This window comes from Notolepis coatsorum (assembly GCF_963971535.1).
Source record: "Notolepis coatsorum genome assembly, chromosome: 16".
NCBI lineage: Eukaryota > Metazoa > Chordata > Actinopteri > Aulopiformes > Paralepididae > Notolepis > Notolepis coatsorum.
The window spans coordinates 1,721,172-1,743,671 of NC_140180.1; the positions used below are offsets into that span (position 1 = coordinate 1,721,172).

Genomic DNA, 22,500 nt, shown 5'->3' on the forward strand with positions numbered 1-22,500 from the left:
TGGTCGTCATCGATGGTATCGGGGAGCCTTGGCAGTTCTATTAGCCTCGCCACGGGTCGGGTGTAGGTCCGCCCTTGGACGAGCACTTCGGCTGCTCGGACCTTTCCGTCGGCACCGGTGATCACTTTGCTTACGCGGCCAGCCGGCCACATAGCTCGGGGTAGTGACTGGTCGATAATCATGACGACTGTTCCTTCTGTCAAATTGTCTCTCTCTTTCACCCATTTCTGGCGGGTCTGTAGAGACGGTAGGTAGTGGAGTAGGAAGCTGTTCCAAAACTTGTCAGCCAATACTTGACTGTACCTCCACATTCTTCGGCCGTTCGCTTCTTCAGGCCTGTACATTGTCTGTGGTAGCGCGGGGTCCAGCCGCCCCATCAAGAGTGTGTTGGGGGTGACTGGGTCGACATCTGCTACATCACTTGAGACGTAACCGAGGGGCTTTGAGTTCAATACTCCCTCGATCTCCGTGAGGACTGTCATTAAGACTTCTTCCGCCACGGTCTGGGCCCCAAGCACGGCGTACAGGGCTGTCTTTATAGAACGTACTTCTCGTTCCCAAGTTCCACCGAAGTGAGGTGCGTTCGGGGGATTAAACTGGAAGTCAATCTGGTATGGAGCGAGGTGGGTCTTAAGTTCTGGGCCCATAGCTTGGAAGCTCTCTCTCAGCTCTCTTTCTCCGCCTTTGAAGTTTGTCCCGTGATCAGACAACAATATAGACGGTTTGCCTTTCCGCGATGTGAATCTTCGGAAGGCCATAAGGAATGAGTCTGTGCTCATGGTTGGAAGGAGTTCTATATGCATCGCTCGGTGGTCATGCATTTGAATACAATACCCCACCGCTTCTCGGTGCCTCTTCCTTTCTTTATATACAGCGGGCCGAAACAGTCCATACCGGTGGAGTGAAAGGGCTTGTCGCCGAGTCGGAGGCGACAGGGAGGTAGGTCAGCCATCCGGGGTATACTGGGCTGCGCTCGCCACTTACGACAGTCTAGACAGGTTCGCTGGAAGCGCCGCACTGCTTCTCTCCCTTGCAGTATCCAATAACGACGTCTGATCTCCGCGAAGACTCTCTCTGCCCCGGCGTGATGCACATCCTCGTCGTATTTCTTTATGATCAGCTCTGTGACCTTGTGTCGGCTGTTTAAGACTATCGGGTACTTGACGTCATCCGGTAAGTCTGGAGCTCTCCGCAGACGACCACCCACTCTGATGAGACCATGGGCGTCGCTCTCGGGGGCTAGGTGGAGCAGTCTGCTGTCTGATGGGACGGGCTTTGCTCCCTGTAGACAGTCTAGCTCATCGGGGAACGAGTCTCTCTGGGCTCGTTGTAGTAGAAGAAGTTCCGCTTCTTCGTAGTCAGCTGCAGTAATGTCAGTAGTGAGCTGAACCTCTGGGTGGTGCCAGAGGAATGTCTTTAGCTGCGCACTCTCTAGGGTAAGGCAATCGTCTATGTCGGGGTCTGTGGAGACGAGTGTGTTCAATCCACAGAACATAGATTTCTTGTTTTCTGCCTCCTCTTTACTCGCTTCCCGTGGGGTGGGTGTAGGCCACTCTTCTTCCGGGAGCTTGAGGAACTCTGGCCCGTCACTGTATAGGTTGTGACGGGTGAGGTCATCCAGGGACATTCCCCGGGTGATGACGTCAGCTGGGTTGTGTTTTGTGTCCACATACCTCCAGCTTGCTACTTCTGTTAAATCTTGAATCTCTGTGACTCTGACTCCCACGAAGACCTTGTATCTGCACGAATCAGACCGGATCCATGCGAGTACTGTCGTGGAGTCTGACCACAAGATTGTCCTTTGCACCGGAATGGTGAGTTCACGTTGGATTAACGTGGCGAGTTGCGCTCCTGCTAGGGCTGCGCAGAGCTCTAGACGCGGGATAGATTGTTGCTTTCATGGGGCTATTCTTGAGCGAGCCAGGATGAAAGCAGTATGTATTTCTCCTCCCTCCTCTCGGGCATGCAAGTAGGCCACCGAACCGTAGGCTACTTCGGAGGCGTCGCTGAAAACGTGCAGGTCCATCTGGCACGTCTCCGGCCTCACTGTGGGTGGGAAGTAGCTGCGGCGTATGTTAACACCTGGGAGTGAGCTGAGTTCCGTCTCCCACTCTCTCCATGTGGATGCAAGGTGTTCGGGTATGGGGTCGTCCCAGCCCTGGTCCTTGTCCCATAACGCTCTTACAATCATCTTTGCCCTGGTGGTGTAAGGTAGAATACATCCCAACGGGTCATATTGTCTGGCGAGTGTTCTGTATACACTCCGTCTGGTGGTCGGTAGTGCAGTCGACCTTCCCTGCTCCTTGGTCAGGGGTGTGTGTTTATAATGGAGCGAGTCTGTTTTGAAGCGCCAGACTAGTCCTAATGTCATTTCTTGGGCTTCTCCTGGGATGGTCGCCATCCAGGTCTCGCTGCTTGCTGCCTTGTCCTCGGGGGAGAGGCTGCGCAATACTTGCGGGTCGCTGCTGGCCCACTGCCTGAGATCAAAGCCGCCTTTGATCAGGGAGGCGCGGAGCTTGAGTAGAAGGGCCTCGGCTTCTCCTGGCGTCGAGACGCTTTGCAGACAGTTGTCCACGTAGAAACTATTTTCTACACTTTTTCGGACCTCTTCATCAGCTGCTGGGTCCTCTGCGACGTGTTTTTGCAGTGCAAACGTAGCACAGCATGGGCTGCATGTGGTTCCGAAAGGGAGGACTTCCCATTGATAGATGGCTGGTTGCTCATCCCCGATCCTCTCTCTCCATAGGAACCGCAGCAGGGGCTTGTCCTCCTCCACTAGTCTCACCTGCAGGAACATCCCTTTGATGTCGCCGCTGATGGCCACCTTGTCCTGGCGGAAACGTAGTAACACGCCTAGTAGGGAGGGGCCGAGTGTTGGGCCGGGCAAGAGCTCTTTATTCAGATTTTGTGATCCGATCTGGTAGCTGCAGTTGAACACAATACGATCCTTGCCGTTGTGGTGGACTTTGTGGTGCGGCACGTACCATGATTCGGTCGTCTGATCGGCCTCTTTAATGTCAATTTTCTTTATGTGTCCCGCTGTGATTAGCTTGTTAATCTCAGCGCGGTACACAGTCTCTTGAGCGGGGTCTCTGGCTAGGCGCCGCTCTGTGTTCAATAGATACCGCTCCGTCGCTTCTTTTGGGGCGTGGAAGGTGGGCATACCCTCTCGCCTCAAGAGTGGAGTTGCGTATCTCATCACTCCGTTGACTTTGACTCTCTTTGTCCCCTGCTCGAGGAGTGCTATGGCGTAAATGTCTTCCTTGGAACGAATGTCTTTCTTTTCGTTCTTAAAGGGCATTGTCTCTAGTGTCCGTAGCCTCTCGACGTGCTGTAGGAGGGTGGTGTCTTCTTCTGTCACTCTGGAGTGGAGGCAGCTAGTGGCTGCTGTTCGGTTAAGAGACTTAGCGAGGGGGCCTTGTAATGTCCATCCTAGGCGGGTCTCGACTGCTGCAGGACAGCCTCTGGGCCCTGTGTGGACCCGGTCTATCGGGACTATGAGGTCTGCATGGTCGGAGCCTATCAGCAGGGTCGGGGTGGCACCGTCTATGAGCGGGATAGGTAGTTGACGCAGGTGCACATATTTATCCATCAGCTTGGCGATGGGGTAGGTATACTGCGACAGGCCTATTTCTTGGCTGGTGAAAGCATTAGTAATCCTATACCGTCTCTCTGGCTGCCCGCTTGCTGCGATAGTGAAGGAGACATTCTCGCCCTTTATCGTCTTTAGATCTCTTCTTATTGTCCGAATCGTCATCTGGTTTTTTATGTATGTAGTATTACCTGTATGTATGTAGTATTACCTGTATGTATGTAGTATTACCTGTATGTATGTAGTATTACCTGTATGTATGTAGTATTACCTGTATGTATGTAGTATTACCTGTATGTATGTAGTATTACCTGTATGTATGTAGTATTACCTGTATGTATGGCTGTAGTATTAGTAGTATCAGTAGTATTACCTGTATGTATGTAGTATTACCTGTATGTATGTAGTATTACCTGTATGTATGTAGTATTACCTGTATGTATGTAGTATTACCTGTATGTATGTAGTATTACCTGTATGTATGTAGTATTACCTGTATGTATGTAGTATTACCTGTATGTATGGCTGTAGTAGTATTACCTGTATGTATGGCTGTAGTAGTATTACCTGTATGTATGTAGTATTACCTGTACCTGACCCTGACCCCGTGACCCCTGACCCCTGACCTGTATGTATGGCCCATCTCATGAACAGCGGAGCGTCCTTCTCCAGGTCCCACCCGTGTCGAGCTGCATGCATCCAGGGAATCTGGAATATCCTCTTCTCCTGAGAACACACACACATAGCATGCACACAGTCACACACACACACACACACACACACACACACATACACACAATCAGCAAGGAGCGTTTATTTTGTACAGTGGCCACCTAGGCTATGACTGCTAATAGTGCTAATAGTGCTAATAATGATAATAGTGTTAATAGTGTTAATAGTGCTAATAGTGCTAATAATGCTAATTAGGGATGTCCCGATCACGTTTTTTTGCTCCCGATCCGATCCCGATCATGTGATTTTGAGTATCTACCGATACCGATCTTTCCCGATCCGATCAAAAAAATAATAATAATACTTTTTCTTTTCTTTTTTTTTAACCTTTTTTTTTTTATTCAACAAACATGACCATGTTCACGTCTTAAACTCATACTGAGGCCTTAGTTTTGGTTTTAAATTGCATATCATCATTAATTTATTTATTGTCACACAGAGCAGAAGAATTTTGCCAAAACAAACCAATAGTATCCAGCTGCAGAACGGCAGACCAGCCACACTCTCAGACCCAAACGCATTTCCTTTGATTTAATTCTACATCAAATGATTTATGTCAAGGATTGCAATGCCTCGCTTGAATGAAGTAAACTTTTCACCTGGATAACGTCAACATTCAGGGTGAATGTAATGTGAGAAATTGGGATAAAAAAATAAAAAATAAAAAAAATATATATTTTTTTAATTTGGGTCTGACAGGTTGGCTGGTCTGCCGTTCTGCAGCTGGATACTATTGGTTTGTTTTGGCAAAATTCTTCTGCTCTGTGTGACAATAAATAAATATGCATATGCAACAGATATGCAATTTAAAACCAAAACTAAGGCCTCAGTATGAGTTTAAAACGTGAACATGGTCATGTTTGTTGAATAAAAAAAAAAGTAAAAACAAAATATATACATTTTTGCCGATCGCGATCTTCGGAAAATCACGTGATCGGATCGGGACATCCCTAGTGCTAATAGTGCTAATAGTCTGATATCACAGGTCTTGACTGTAGACTAATGGTCTGATATCAGGTCTTGACTGTAGACTAATGGTCTGAGATCAGGTCTTGACTGTAGACTAATAGTCTGATATCAGGTCTTGACTGTAGACTAATAGTCTGATATCAGGTATTGACTGTAGACTAATAGTCTGATATCAGGTCTTGACTGTAGACTAATAGTCTGATATCAGGTCTTGACTGTAGACTAATAGTCTGATATCAGGTCTTGACTGTAGACTAATGGTCTGATATCAGGTCTTGAGTGTAGACTAATAGTCTGATATCAGGTCTTGACTGTAGACTAATAGTCTGATATCAGGTCTTGACTGTAGACTAATAGTCTGATATTTGGCAGATGTGGATATACACTTCATCTATAGACTATATGTCCACATTGAACATTTTAATCTTATGTACAGTATAATCTATTATGATTCAAATGTAATAGTTTAATTGATGGATTCAAATAAAGCATTTAGAGGAGACATATTATGCCTCATTATTATTATTATTATTATTATTATTATTATTATTATTATTATTATTATTATTATTATTATTATTATTATTATTATTATATATTATTATTCATTAAAGGGACAGTTCAACTGGGTGCTCATGCTCTCTAAGGGTGTGTTCACATCTGAAAGTCCGTGGATAGTCCGGACTTTCTGGTGGACCAAATGTGAAAATTATACATTGTTTGATTTTGGTCTGCGTTCACACTACCCTGTTTGGTGCGGATCTCATTTGTAAACAAAGGACATGCTGTCGCATCTATTGGACTATAGCACTCACAAACGTAAACAGTTGCCTGTGTTGTGCCAAAATCCTACCCCTTGCCATAATTTTTGGCACCACACCGGCAGCGTAATGAGAGAGATACTATTACGAGCACGGCGCTAGTCGACTAGAGAGAGAGAGAGAGAGAGAGAGAGAGAGAGAGAGAGAGAGAGAGAGAGAGAGAGAGAGAGAGAGAGAGAGAGAGAGAGAGAGAGAGAGAGAGCCTGCGTAAGCTGTCAACTAGCAGTCCGTGTTAGACAGCTGCATAGAAGCAGCTCGAGATGCGTTGTTGTTACAGAGCTGGTCCACGCTGCTATTATGAAATGACCCAAAAAGTATGTACGTTTTTTTTTCTTTATCTGAGAGAATGTCCGCAAATGTCCTCCTCACGCAGGAGAAAGTTGGCGTGTGTGTTCGTCGTGACACACACAAACACAACGACTGCAAAAAGTCGAGTCCCATGGATATTATTGCAAGAGATAATTCATACATATTATGAAAAGCCAATCTGTTGTTTAGAATTTGGATGGGGGGTCCGCGCGCGGCGCAAGTCTAGAGTAGAGAGAGAGAGAGAGAGAGAAAGAGAGAGAGAGAGAGAGAGAGAGAGAGAGAGACTGCGAGTCTAGAGAGAGAGAGAGAGGAAGAGAGAGACTGCGAGTCTAGAGAGGAGAGAGAGAGAGAGAGAGAGAGAGAGAGAGAGAGAGAGAGAGAGAGAGAGAGAGAGAGAGAGAGAGAGAGAGAGAGAGAGAGAGAGAGAGAGAGAGAGAGAGAGAGAGAGAGAGAGAGAGAGAGAGAGAGAGAGAGAGAGAGAGAGAGAGAGAGAGAGGGAGGAAGAGAGAGACTGTCCGCGTGCGGCGCCAGTCTAGAGAGGAGTAGGCTACTTTGCTTCCTGGATTAGGTACTATAGTTAGATTGAAACGAACCGAGTCCCAACTTTTCAAGAGGACCATGGTTCGGTTGTTTGGTCCTCATTATAGTTCGGTTTGCGTTCATACCTGTACAAACCAAACGGACTATCGATCTAAAGGGACCATGGTCCACTTAAAGGGACCATGGTCCACTTAAAGTGGACCAAACAGAGTAGGTGTGAACGCGCCCTAAGAGTCGCTCAAGGATACATGCATGCACCACATTTCAGACTGCCTAATACATACAAAGACCAGCCTAAACCAATTTTCCATAATGTGTCCCCTTTAAAGTGTCTGTCTGTGTGTGTGTGTGGTGTACTAACCCTGTTAACCCATTTGAGTCCAGGTATTTGACAGGAGTCGATCTGTTCTTCCAACCAAGGCCTCATCCGCATCCTCTCCACGGGCATGGTGGCCTACACGCACACGCACACACGCACACGCACACGCACACACACACACACACACAGTAGACCAGGTTAGAGGTATGACACAAAAAAGATGATAGGCAGGAGAATGGAGAGGGAAGCCACAGTAATGCAAAAAACACAATTTCATTCTAAATAATAATGAATGTACTTATCTCTGAATAACTGGGTCAAGATTTCTGGAAAGAGACGTTGCTTTTGAGTTTTTCTAATACATTTCTTTGGCGCTTTGAGCCACAAACCCAGTTCCATTCAGCTCCATTGTATTACTCTAGAGCAGTGGTGCCCAACCAGTCGGGGTCGCGACCCAAAGGTGGGCCGCGAGCAGCCACGGGAGGGCCGCGAGATGATTTTAAAAAAATAATAAAAAAAACATTTTTTTTTTTTTGTCAGGCCACTGAACTTAGAAGCAGGCCAGGACAGTGTTTCTAGTTGTATTCTAAAATTCTATTCTATTGTATTCTAAAATGTGACTATATGGTTTTATATTAACTTAATAAATAAACAAAAACGTAAAATCTACTTATTTCAACAAACATTTCAAACTAAATAACAGATTATGCACATAAAACGCTGAAAACAACCGAAGCAACAATAGTATTTTAACACTTTGGCTGCCATGGGTTAAATTCATTATCAACCGTAGGTTGCCGGCTCTATTTGTCTATAGAGAAAGTCCCCTTCTTTGCATGGCTATAACTTTTTAAATTCTATTGCTACATTGCCATTATTAGGGCCCATTCAAAGTCCTATATGTATTGTTCATTGTGTAGCAACGTTAAACTTTTTCATTCACATATTCATAGTAAAGTATGGTCTAATGTATAAGTATGTTTTCATCTCTTTCTGCAGCTTTCTCCAGAACGTGATATATAGCCCCAAATGCATTATATTGATGATGAAATACAGTTTGATGGCAATCAGCGCGATATAAAAAATTCCAACTACACGTACTTCTAGAAGTTACTACACGTCATCTGATGTTGACCGGATGGGCGAGGGGGCGTTTATAATTCCGTGGGCAGCGTTATACCAATCATCTAATGTGGGTCAAATGTTGATAAAAGCAGTTAGTATCGAAGATGGTAACGTTACACGCTGAAACTCACCCCAGTCTCCGCGCGCCGTTGGGCGATCATCGTCGAGTAGAAATTTTATCATTATGGGATATATTATTACCCGGTCCATCTCCAGCTTGTATAATGGTATATACGTCCAAATCATGTTGTTTATCGAGTTATTGGCAATCGATCGCTATGTAGTGTGACGAGCTAGAGTGCCGGAACCTATACCGAGTGCCCGGAAGTAATACGGCCGACCAGCAAAACCTCTACTGCGCTTCCTGTTAAGCGGTTGCGCCGATCGGCCACCAGATGGCGCTCCTGAACCGCCAGAGAGCTCAGTGGGTCCTCCTGGTGGATCTCAGGCCAGCGGAGGGGAAATATGAATCCGATTCCAGATTTTTGAAATATTGATATTAAAGACGCTGTAAAGCGTCCTCTGCAACTTGAGCATGGCCGGGAATGACGCTGTAAAGCGTTTTTAGGCAGTCAAAGTGTTAATGAGGCTATTATTATTATCATTATTATTTTGCAACAAGTTAGCCCTCTCATAAATAGCACATATAAATGAATAACTAACTTGAACTAACTTAATAGGATTGAAGTGATATTTGGCTTAAAAAAATCGGTCGCCTGGCAAAAAAAAAAAAAAAAAAAGCCTGACGATGTGCATTGGGCCGCGGCTCTCTGACGCCTTATTTTCTGGGTCCCGGCCTGAAAAGTTTGGGAACCCCTGCTCTAGAGCAGTGGTGGATCTCGATTAATAAAATTCTATTAATTTTTATTTTTTTTTGTAAAATCAACTCTGCCTCTCCTTGTTAACTACAACAAGCAATGCTGTTTGTTATTTAAGATGAGGTCGGACTCGGCACCGACAGATTTGTGTTCATTGTGCTGCTTTTATAAAGCCTCAAATGACGGCTTACAATATACAATTTTGGCTGGTAGCTCTCGGCTAGGTGGTAAATTAAAAAGTAGATCTTGGTTCAAAAAAGGTTGGGCACCCCTGCTCTAGAGCTACAACCAGAGACAGGAGTATATAGAGCTGGATATAGTCAGAACCTGGTTTATAGAGCTGCTCTAGAGATATAGAAGAGACAGGTTTATAGAGCTGCTCTAGAGATATAGAAGAGACAGGTTTATAGAGCTGCTCTAGAGATATAGAAGAGACAGAAGTTTATAGAGCTGCTCTAGAGATATAGAAGAGACAGAAGTTTATAGAGCTGCTCTAGAGATATAGAAGAGACAGAAGTTTATAGAGCTGCTCTAGAGATATAGAAGAGACGGGTTTATAGAGCTGCTCTAGAGATATAGAAGAGACAGAAGTTTATAGAGCTGCTCTAGAGATATAGAAGAGACAGGTTTATAGAGCTGCTCTAGAGATATAGAAGAGACAGGATGTTTATAGAGCTGCTCTAGAGATATAGAAGAGACAGGATGTTTATAGAGCTGCTCTAGAGATATAGAAGAGACAGGATGTTTATAGAGCTGCTCTAGAGATATAGAAGAGACAGGTTTATAGAGCTGCTCTAGAGATATAGAAGAGACAGGTTTATAGAGCTGCTCTAGAGATATAGAAGAGACAGGATTATAGAGCTGCTCTAGAGATATAGAAGAGACAGGTTTATAGAGCTGCTCTAGAGATATAGAAGAGACAGAAGTTTATAGAGCTGCTCTAGAGATATAGAAGAGACAGGTTTATAGAGCTGCTCTAGAGATATAGAAGAGACAGGTTTATAGAGCTGCTCTAGAAATATAGAAGAGACAGGATGTTTATAGAGCTGCTCTAGAGATATAGAAGAGACAGGATGTTTATAGAGCTGCTCTAGAGATATAGAAGAGACAGGATGTTTATAGAGCTGCTCTAGAGATATAGAAGAGACAGGTTTATAGAGCTGCTCTAGAGATATAGAAGAGACAGGTTTATAGAGCTGCTCTAGAGATATAGAAGAGACAGGATGTTTATAGAGCTGCTCTAGAGATATAGAAGAGACAGGATGTTTATAGAGCTGCTCTAGAGATATAGAAGAGACAGGAGTTTATAGAGCTGCTCTAGAGATATAGAAGAGACAGGTTTATAGAGCTGCTCTAGAGATATAGAAGAGACAGGTTTATAGAGCTGCTCTAGAGATATAGAAGAGACAGGAGTTTATAGAGCTGCTCTAGAGATATAGAAGAGACATGAGTTTATAGAGCTGCTCTAGAGATATAGAAGAGACAGAAGTTTATAGAGCTGCTCTAGAGATATAGAAGAGACAGGATGTTTATAGAGCTGCTCTAGAGATATAGAAGAGACAGGTTTATAGAGCTGCTCTAGAGATATAGAAGAGACAGGTTTATAGAGCTGCTCTAGAGATATAGAAGAGACAGGTTTATAGAGCTGCTCTAGAGATATAGAAGAGACAGGTTTATAGAGCTGCTCTAGAGATATAGAAGAGACAGGTTTATAGAGCTGCTCTAGAGATATAGAAGAGACATGAGTTTATAGAGCTGCTCTAGAGATATAGAAGAGACAGGTTTATAGAGCTGCTCTAGAGATATAGAAGAGACAGGTTTATAGAGCTGCTCTAGAGATATAGAAGAGACAGGTTTATAGAGCTGCTCTAGAGATATAGAAGAGACAGGTTTATAGAGCTGCTCTAGAGATATAGAAGAGACAGGTTTATAGAGCTGCTCTAGAGATATAGAAGAGACATGAGTTTATAGAGCTGCTCTAGAGATATAGAAGAGACAGGTTTATAGAGCTGCTCTAGAGATATAGAAGAGACAGGTTTATAGAGCTGCTCTAGAGATATAGAAGAGACAGGTTTATAGAGCTGCTCTAGAGATATAGAAGAGACTGGTTTATAGAGCTGCTCTAGAGATATAGAAGAGACAGGTTTATAGAGCTGCTCTAGAGATATAGAAGAGACAGGATGTTTATAGAGCTGCTCTAGAGATATAGAAGAGACAGGAGTTTATAGAGCTGCTCTAGAGATATAGAAGAGACAGGTTTATAGAGCTGCTCTAGAGATATAGAAGAGACAGGATGTTTATAGAGCTGCTCTAGAGATATAGAAGAGACAGGAGTTTATAGAGCTGCTCTAGAGATATAGAAGAGACAGGTTTATAGAGCTGCTCTAGAGATATAGAAGAGACAGGTTTATAGAGCTGCTCTAGAGATATAGAAGAGACAGGATGTTTATAGAGCTGCTCTAGAGATATAGAAGAGACAGGTTTATATAGCTTCTCTAGAGCTAGGGAGGGGCTTTTAGACCCATGTTTATTTTTTGCTTCGAAAAGAGGGACATCCTCTCAATATGTGGGACGCGGGACATTCGGTCAAATGGTGGGACAGTACAACCAAAAGCGGGACAGCTGGTCACCCCACCACCACCGACTGAAAATTGTGACGCCTCCGCTGATCTGGAGTCAGACAGGGCTCGCAGTCACACACACGCGCACACACACGTTAGGGCTCACAGTCACACACACACATTTCCACTCTATTGTGTCCAATAGACGAGCGCCCTTTTCGACCGCGTGACATTGTTCAGAAAGTTTAGTGCGCTTGACAAATTGCAATGTGAATGCAGACGAACCAAATGAAGAATGCAACAATGTTGCAACTTCACCCCCCGAACCACACAGAGTCCGCACAGAGTCCACCAAAACTATGTGAAAGCGCCCTAAAATAACCTGGAGGCTAGTAGTTTAGCAGTCTAAAAGACCCTGTAGGCTAGTAGTTTAGCAGTCTAAAATACCCTGGAGGCTAGTAGTGTAGCTAGCAGTCTAAAATACCCTGTAGACTAGTAGTTTAGCTAGCAGTCTAAAAGACCCTGTAGACTAGTAGTTTAGCTAGCAGTCTAAAAGACCCTGGAGGCTAGTAGTTTAGCTAGCAGTCTAAAAGACTCTGGAGGCTAGTAGTTTAGCTAGCAGTCTAAAAGACCCTGGAGGCTAGTAGTTTAGCAGTCTAAAAGACCCTGGAGGCTAGTAGTTTAGCAGTCTAAAAGACCCTGTAGGCTAGTAGTTTAGCTAGCAGTCTAAAAGACCCTGGAGGCTAGTAGTTTAGCAGTCTAAAAGACCCTGGAGGCTAGTAGTTTAGCAGTCTAAAAGACCCTGTAGACTAGTAGTTTAGCTAGCAGTCTGAAAGACCCTGGAGGCTAGTAGTTTAGCTAGCAGTCTAAAAGACCCTGGAGGCTAGTAGTTTAGCTAGCAGTCTAAAAGACCCTGGATGCTAGTAGTTTAGCTAGCAGTCTAAAAGACCCTGGAGGCTAGTAGTTTAGCTAGCAGTCTAAAATACCCTGGAGGCTAGTAGTTTAGCTAGCAGTCTAAAAGACCCTGGAGGCTAGTAGTTTAGCTAGCAGTCTAAGGCCCTGTCCACACGAGCGCTGGATTTAATATAACCATGATTGTATGTGCGCAGTTGCACTGTTCGGCCACACACAACCGGGGATTTGCTACACTGCAACCGCGGTCTTGAAAACCGGAGCCCAGGGTGAAGTTTTGCGGTTTTGCAGTTGCGTGTGGGCATAGCAACCGAGGTTATTCCCAGTGTTTACAGCAGAGCTGTCGCAATTATTTCCCATGTTCACGGCAGACTGTCAAACAATAGCAAGTTAGCAACCGAGCGCGGGGTAGAGAGATTAGAGCAGAGCCAGCTACACCAGTGTTTACAGCAGAGCTGTCCCAAGTAGCGTTATATTAAAATGATTGTAACAAACTTTTGTTCGAAACGTATCGTCTGTGTTGAAGAGTGTTGTGATCGACTGATGTCTGTTGTCGCATTCCTGACCTGATGCTCAGAGTAAACATGTAGCTGCGGCTAAACTAAACTCATGTGTTGTCAAGTTATTGTTATAAGGAACCCAGTCCAGACTGCATCCCCTTAACAATTGTTTGTATTGAGCCGTATTGTATTGTACCCATTCTGCAATGTGTTAAATAACGTTTGCATCCATTCATAGCGGTAACGTTACCACATTACGTTAGCATTTAAGCTATATACTATACATAGATATAGGCATTCACATTAGCATGTAGCTAACAACACCGGCGGTCTTTTGTGAGACTAAACTATCCGCTCTTGGTGGTAAATTGTGTTGCTGATGGTTTTGTTTCATCAACAAATGAGAGGCAGAACACAGTGAATGTAGGGATGCCCCGATCACGTTTTTTGCCACCAATACCGATCACCGATCGTCGTGAGCCATATCGGCCGATACCGATCGTTTTTGATTAAAAAGAAATTAAAAATTATTATAATTTTTATATATATATATATAAAAATATATATATTATATAATTAGACTTGTACTTGTATTATCTGCGAGACATCGCCACCACGCAACAAGCTCCACTGTCTGTGTGTACTCTAGTAGCCTCCAGCTACGGCCAGGATTCTCCGGAGCTGCAGCTGGACCTATGACTCAAGTAGCCTCGAGCTACGGCCAGGATTCTCCTGCGCTGCAGCTGGACCCTATTGGTATAACGTTACTCTGCTCAGCAAGCCCTCAGCTCGAATACGCGTCGAATCAGTGTTATAAGACATTGATATCAGGAGGCAGCTATCTGTAGCTACTGCTAGCCGGATATATAACGTTGATACAGCGCCTCAGTGAATTATTTAGTTCAATCGGACATTTCGTTTTGAACAGTGAGCTGGCGTCATTTAACGTGAGCTAGCTGAGGTATCATACACGTCTCTACTAGACTTGCTGGAGCGTTTGTTGATGTCAGGAGCTATCGGTAGCTGGCCGGCTAGATACCGTTCGGTTAGACAATGCCTCATCATGTATTGGACTGGAAGTGAATGGTTGACTGGGTCATTTTGTAACGGTAGCTAACATTAACTCAGGGAGACGCCGTCCTCCCGTTCCACTAGACTAGAGTACTAGACCCGTGTTTACATGCGCGCGGGAGGGGCTGGAGGGAGCAGACGAGGGAGCAGACGCTGCACCACTGTGTGGGAGTGAGTGCAGCTCCCGGTGTCTGAGACAGAACTCAGCGAATGAGATCGGTTTTGACGATCGGCGAAAATAAAGCATTATCACCGATCACCGATCGCATATTTATACTGATTATCGGCCGATAACGATCGGTGGCCGATCGATCGGGGCATCCCTAAGTGAATGTATCCGTTTGTTTATTATTGCACTTTTATTGCAGTTTCTTTCTTTGCTGAAAATATATGTTCCGTTGGCAAAATGATGTAAACAGGAAGTTTAGTGAGCGTTCAACCTTTTCTGATTGGTTGAAATGGCCTTCATGTCTGAACAACATCGCCGCCTACTGTTTTGGCATTGTACTACATGTATCGGTTGCTGGTTTTTCCAGCCTGCCGTGGGTTCGCAATTATATGCGGTTGTTCACCTGTGTGGACAGAGGTTTCTTTTTTTCAAACTTCGGTTACATTAAATCCAGCGCTCGTGTGGACAGGGCCTAAAAGACCCTGGAGGCTAGTAGTGTAGCTAGCAGTCTAAAATACCCTGGAGGCTAGTAGTTTAGCTAGCAGTCTAAAATACCCTGGAGGCTAGTAGTGTAGCAGTCTAAAAGACTATGTAGGCTAGTAGTGTAGCAGTCTAAACATAGGATACATTTTGTCCTGGTAGCCTACATTTGGATGGTAATAATATATCCCCTGGACAAACAGTTAGTAAACCTCTGCTGTCCAGCCTGGTTTTACAGTATGCCTGTTGTTTAACGAAGTCATTCTGGTTTATTATAGAGTTGAAGCTGAAAGTGTGCCTGCGTGTGCGTGTGTGTGAGTGTGTGAGGTGTGTGTGTGAGGTGTGTGTGTGTGTGTGTACAGTGTGTGTATGTGTGTGTGTGTGTGTGTAGGTGAGGTGTGTGTGTATTGGAAACAACGCTGTTCTGTGTATACCAAGTCTTCGCTATATAAGTCCACCCCTGGCTTCCACGTTGCTTCACACTGACAGCCTGCACCAGGAATTCTTCTAACCGATATCTCCTTCTTGTCAGTAGTACTGTTATGGTAGCAGGGTGGGCCTAACGCGCCTACAGTTCAACAACCTACGGATAATAACCTGCCGCTTACAACACATACAGTACACAGAGACCTGCAGAGCAAATATCAGCTCCAGATCGATGCAATGTTAAGGTCATCCGAGTTCTGCCTGCCATAAGACCAGTCGAGATAATACAATACAGTCAATATAATGTCAATAAACTAAATGGCATGACATCATGTTTTAACACATTCGGGACGGGCCACGTATATATCCGTGTTTCGAATCCATGCGTTGTGGACAGAAGCACGGATATATCCGTGGGAAGTTGTTATTGCTTTTATTCCATTTTAATAACCTATTCAAGGTCACCGAGCGGTACTGCAGATTTACCCTACTCTATGAATTCGAGAAGGTGCAATACCGGCCAGATCCTCTTAGGGGCGCTATCGCGATAATGCAGTGTGCCCTGTGGCTGAACGGATCAGTTTTTTTTTTTTTTTTTTTACTTTCAATGGAGATTTCAGTTAGCAGGATTCTAGATGTGTAGCCTGTAGCTTGGATTACGTTTTGGATCGCAGATTTAACTATGCAATAAGGGGATTTATCATCAGCCAATGGACATATCGATCTACCAGATGGCGATCGATAACGGGGAAATGCTCGGGGACATCCCACCGGACCACGGTAAGATCTTTTTCACGTAAAGTACATCCCGATCGGGCCTTGTTTTGATAGCCATCCAGGCGTTCGGCCTATGAGGCTAACGCGGTTATTGGTAATCGATAAATCAGAAACGACGTCCCCCGCCCCCCCCCTCCTTTCATGCATACATGCGTGAGGATCGTACCGATCATATGCAGTTTGAGTTTTAACTGGAGCGTATCTATAACCGAAATGCCATTGGATTTAACATTATTATTAGCTATTAGCCCTGTATCTCGGCTTCCAGGAAATATACTAGACCAAATCCGGTATAACGCTTATATTCACGGCGCTATAAAATGAGAACCTATTGATGATTTTTTTTTCTTTAAGCCATTTTGAAGGGACGGTTTATGGACTCAATTGACAATGAGAATGGACAGATAGCAATACTATAAAGTATAGATTTAGCTGTACAAACAGCCCCACGTCTGTTTACATTTCCCGGTCCTCTTGAGAATAATTACTCATCACAGTGGCCGCGATTGTGTTAATGTATCATTTATAAACAATCACCAACCATTACTGTCTGTATCGTCTGGTTACATGCATTGGCAGTCGGTGTAACAACTCTGCACTTAACTTCCTCTAAAATAACAGTAATGCGTTTTCATTTTCCTTTTCTTTTCCCTGGTTGGATTCTGTAAGTTGTGATGTTTCTTGTGTTGTGTTATTTGTTGTTGTTGTTGTTGTTGTTGTCAGTTGTCTCTACCACTGCTGCAAAGCAAATTTCCCCTTGAGGGACAATAAAGTCTGAACTGAACTGACCTGAACTTACTTTGGTTGCAAAGTTACAATGAATACAGTCAAAATACAGATTGCAGAATGGGTACAATACAGTAGGGCTCAATAATACACACAATTGTTTAAGGGGATGCAGACCAGAGAAAGACTTTAGTCTTGTTTACATCAGGGTCCTCCCATTTTCAATTCATCGTGACATTTATGACATACATGACAGTAATCACAGAATTACTTTCACTTAGTTAGGACTCACAGTCGGCATGTCGTGTGTCCTAGCAGCTGGTAGTATTAGTGCAGCTATACTTGATTGATTGATTGAAAACTTTATTAACAGGTTGCAGAATGGGTACAGTACAGTACAGCTCAATACACATAATTGTTAAGGGGATGCAGACCAGAGAAAGACTTTCGTCTTGTTTACATCAGGGTCCCCCATTTTCAATTCATCATACTATCCCACAGCACCAGCCATTCCTGTCGTGGTGGAGCCTGACAGTAGTAACATGATGCGGAAATACATCTTTACCTGCTGCCGCCGCCGCCGCCGCCGCTAACTCCTAACCTGTTGTTGTTGCTGTTGTTGTTGTTGTTGTTGTGTTTTGTTTCCCCCCGGGACGGTACAAACGAAAGTTATGGTGGTCCGTTTTTCCTGTTTCTGTATCCTCCTCCAGATCGAAAGCAAAACAACAGTTAGCTCTGGTCGCAGAGGGGGAAGTGGAAGTGGAGGTGGAGGAGGAGGTGGGGGGGGGGGGGGGGGCTCGCGCGAGCTGCTGCTGCTGCTGGAAATCCCCTCTTGGTTGGTCTCGAGCGGAGGAGGCGCGCGCTGTTGCGGAAGTCGTCATTAATAGCATATCTGCAGTGCCGCAACCGCGTTTGATTGATTGATTGAAAAGTTTATTAAAGCGTCTCCGAGAAATGCGGCTAGGTTTTGTAATCACGCGCCGCAACCCCGGCTGCGTGAATACTTTCGGCAGCCAACATGCCCTTCCGCATTGCTCTGATTGGCCGAGCGCGCGCATGCGCATGAGCCGTGACATGCTCCTCAGCCAGGCAGGAATACTAAACTCCGCTTAACGCAATTTATACAAATGGAAGTATTTAAAAAAATTAAAAAAATTAAAAAAATATACCGTTAACTGGAATATGTTGTTTCTTTACACATATGTTGGATTATGTAATTGGTTTGTCATGACAAACCAATAAAAAATCGCGAATTAACCGGTGGCTACAACAACACACAGTAACTACATGCATCATTGTTTACAATGAACGGTGGGGCTAATCTAATTGACATCCAAGGACAACGATGTAAATAAGTCATTGCGCCTTTTCGTTCCTATCCTTGACAAAAGCAAATATGTGATGTAATGATCTGTATATGTTTTGTTGTCTAAAATAAATACCATACCATGCATGTAGTTACTGTGTGTTGTTGTAGTTGTTGTGTGGTTGTAGCCACCGGTTAATTCACGATTTTTTATTGGTTTGTCATGACAAACCAATTACATAATCCAACATATGTGTAAAGAAACAACATATTCCAGTTAACGGTATATATTTTTAATGATTCGTTACGGCGTAATCAATACTTCCATGCGTATAAATTGCGTTAAGCGGAGTTTAGTATTCCTGCCTGGCTGAGGAGCCTGTCGCGGCTCATGCGCATGCGCGCGGCCAATCAGAGCAACGCGGAAGGGCATGTTGGCTGCCGAAAGTATTCACGCACCCCGGCGTGACTGTGCGTGTATGCTTTCTACAACGCAGTTGCGTTTCCGGGTTGCTCTGATTGGCCGCTGACCCCACGTGACCCTACACTATTACGCCCCCCTTATCTGACGCTCTACAGCTCTCCATAACTTCCTCGCAGAACAGCTGCTTCCGTATTTATAATATTGGAAATGCCGCGCTGTGATAACAACATTAACGAGCGCTGTGATAACAACATTAACAAGACTCTCGTTGTGTCTATTCTGCTAACGCTAACGTTAACGTTACCTCTCATTGTGTCTATTCTACAAGCTTTAACGTTACCTAGGCTCTCGTGTCTATCTGCTAACGTTCTCGCGTCTATCTGCTAACGTTAGCATTAGGTAATAACCGGTTTAAAATGGATGGTAATTACCTCACGTTGTGTCTATTCTACTAGAATTAACGTTACTAGTACAAACAATCAAACCAAAACATTGACATCTAACTTATCTTTAGATATTTACTCAACCTCTAATGTCTAACTATGAATGAACACAACACTCTAACTTAACATCTTTAGCTAATAAAGTACTCAACCTCTACTGTCTTTAACTATGAACAAACACAACACTCTAACTTACCATCTTTAGATAATCTTTAAAGAACCCCTACCACCCCCTCTACGACGAGCTAGTCAAGATGAGAAGCACGTTCAGCCACAGACTCATACCCCCCCCGACACTCAACTAACCGCCTCGGACAGTCCTTCATACCAGCGGCCATCAGGCTCCACAACAGTGGGCAGCGACTAGCGGCCTCCAGGCTCCACAACAGTGGGCAGCGACTAGCGGCCTCCAGGCTCCACAACAGGGGGCAGCGACTGCTGCCAGACATTGACCTAGGACTAATAGGAACCCAAGGAGGACAATAACACTACCCTAGGCATACTGCACCTTATGGGGATACTGTGATACTGTGAATAATGTATATTTCAGTGGATACTGTGATACTGTGAACAATGTATATTTCAGTAGATAGTAAATTATAACACTACCTTATGCATACTGCACCTTATGTGACACTGTGAATACTGTGAATAATTTTCAGTTAGTTAGATAGTAAATTATATTGACCTATTTGTTTACACTGCTTGTGTTGTTTTTACTACCTGTACCCCCCCCCCTTCCCCCATGCTGCTATGATGCCTGAATTTCCCCAAGGGGATCAATAAAGGAATATCTTATCTTATCTTAGAGCGGCTGGTCGCAGAGACACAAGTTGAACGAACACATCGGGAGGAGAATGAATGAACCCCCTTCCCTCTGGCAGAAGACTCCAAAGGACAGGTGCAGGACATCCCGTTTTAAAAACAGTACATATCCCGAGGCTGTCCGTCACCTGAACTCGAGTACAAATGTACAGGCACTTTGCACAACAAGGGCTAGCACCAGCCAACATGCACTTTAAGGCAATATGCACTTTAAAACTGGAACACTGAGCAATTTATTTTAGGTACTGTAGCATTTTTTCTTTTTAATTGTTTGTGTAAAACTCTTTATTGTGGGGATTGTATTCTTGTGTTTTTATATTGTATGTTTTTAACATTGTCTGTACTGTATGTGGCACCAAGACAAATCCCAATCAACAGTGTTGAAATGGCAATAAAGTTTCTATCTATGAATGAATGAAAACTTTATTTAACAGATTGCAGAATGGGTACAATACAGTACGGCTCAATACACACAATTGTTAAGGGGATGCAGACCAGAGAAAGACTTTTGTCTTGTTTACATCAGGTTCATTCATTCATTCATTCTCCTCCCGATGTGTTCGTTCAACTCGCGTCTCTGCGACCAGCCGCTCTATCGGAGATAGGATGAATTATTTGAATGAATGAATGAATGAATGAATGAATTATTTATTTCGAATGTTTACAAATAAATAAACAAATAAGGAGATAGGATCACATTGTGTCATGTTTTGCTAGAGGGTGTATATGTATATTATTCTGAATAGATCTACACAGGCTTATAGCCTATAATACGTGACATTTGAAGCAGGCACCACTGCTGTTGTAATTGTCTGGTAATAGCTGTTTCGAGTGTTTATTATTGGGTTGTTGTCGCAGACTCACTGCATGTTCAATTTGCGGCTCGTATGGTACTTCCTTCCTACCCAGGTGTAACAGAGGCAACTCGCCCCTGTCACGAATTCGACCATGCCTTGAGTGGGAGTCGAACCCCAGGCGTCCGCACTGCGGGCGACATCACAAGCCGCTGCGCCAAGAAAGGAATTCCCTCCTAAGCGCTCAGTTTGGATGCCTCTGGGGAGTGAGTTTTACACCCGTTACACCCGTTACACCCGTTCTGTCTTCATATCTCGTACGCGTGTAGGTCAGTGGCCAATCAGAGCGCAAAACGGGAACCCGGAAACACAAATGCGTTGGTAAAAGCGCGTGATTACACAAACAAGCCGCATTTCTCGGAGACGCTCTCTGATTGGCACTGACTGACGCTCTCTGATTGGCCACTGACGCGTTTGGCCAATCCGTGACAAGCTGTGTCTTTGCCCATTTCCTCGTCAAACAGCCTGCAAACTACCGGGCGTTCTATCGCCATGCTCTAAGACAAACTCTAACCTTAACCAACTTCGAAAGAGTGCCTAAGCTTAACCGTCGAAAGAACTTGCCATCACGCTCTAAGACAAACTCTAACCTTAACCTACTTCGAGGAGCAGGCTTGCGTTGTTAATATGGACTGAGCCGGCACGCAGGATAATGATGCCGCGCGCGACCCCGCGTGCATGCGCATATGTTCCCTCGCGCACATAATAATAATAATACACTTTGTTTGTATAGCCTTTCATACAGAAACTGCAGCTCAAAGTGCTTCACAACAGAAGAAAGACAGGCATAAAATGAGCACATAAAGTGCAGACATATAAAATCAGTTTTTCACATTAGGATCTAACATCCCAACAGGCAACCTTGTTTATGGTTTGATTCAGTTTTAATATAAATAATAAAAATAAAGAGAAGATTAATTAATTATCTACTCAGTCCCAAAGTTTGTGATGTAAATATGGAATGTCCCAAGTTGCTGCTGTTTACAGAGTGTATTGTTGTCCAAAGGTGAATGATGGTGAATGAAGGGTTAAATCAAAACAGTTGTCAATTCCAAACGGTGAGACACGTCCTCATACATCATTCACCTTTGGACAACAATACACTCTGTAAACAGCAGCAACTTGGGACATTACATATTTACATCACAAAGAGTCCAGACGTGGTTGAAGACACCGGCCTAGCGGCTATTGTTATGATAATGCGAGGTAGCGCCGGGAGGCAGGTAAACAGACGAGCCGAGTCGAGCGCAGCGCGTTCTTGAGTGCATGCGCATGCGCGCATAACCATGCATGTGCGTGCACGCGCTTCTGCTCAAATCTTTAATACTCAGTGAGCTTGCACACCGTGCTACCCCGTCCCATGAACAACGCATGCCTGTCGAGGAGTGCCTAAGCATAACCAGTGTAGAAACAGGCGTCGGCCAATCAGAGAGCGTCTCCGAGAAATGCGGCTTGTTTGTGTAATCACTAATCACGCGGTAAAAGCATACACGCAATCAGGCCGCGTAAAACGAACGCGGAAGGACAACTGCCTTGGGGAAAGTATTCACGCAGCCGGGCTCTGCGGCTCTGCAGATATACCCTACTCCTCTGCTTGGCTGCGCGCGCGCCTCCTGCTCGGTGGAGGGGAAAAAACTAGGGCTGTCAAAGTTAATGCTTTAACTTTGGAGATTAATTTAAATTATTTATTAAAGCATTAAAATAAATTAATCTAAATTCGCCTTGTTTCGAACTGGTTAAGCTTGGCGACTCTTTCGAAGTTGGTTAAGGTTAGAGTTTGGAATCAGGGCTGGTGGTCTGA

The 22,500-nt window shown here is 44.3% G+C and overlaps 1 protein-coding gene across 1 annotated transcript in view; it reads right to left on the minus strand.

Annotated features, from left to right (window-relative positions):
* The window catches only part of irf2b (interferon regulatory factor 2b), a 34,614-nt gene extending 17,070 nt beyond the window's left edge, over positions 1-17,544 (minus strand). Inside the window, exons 1-3 of the mRNA XM_084332382.1 lie at positions 17,413-17,544; positions 7,325-7,417; positions 4,219-4,318 (exon numbers count right to left, since the gene is read on the minus strand). Coding sequence (XP_084188508.1) covers positions 4,219-4,318; positions 7,325-7,411 — 187 coding nt within the window. The 5' untranslated portion in view covers positions 7,412-7,417; positions 17,413-17,544. The remainder of the gene's footprint in view (positions 1-4,218; positions 4,319-7,324; positions 7,418-17,412) is intronic.
* Between the last annotated feature and the right edge of the window lie 4,956 nt (positions 17,545-22,500).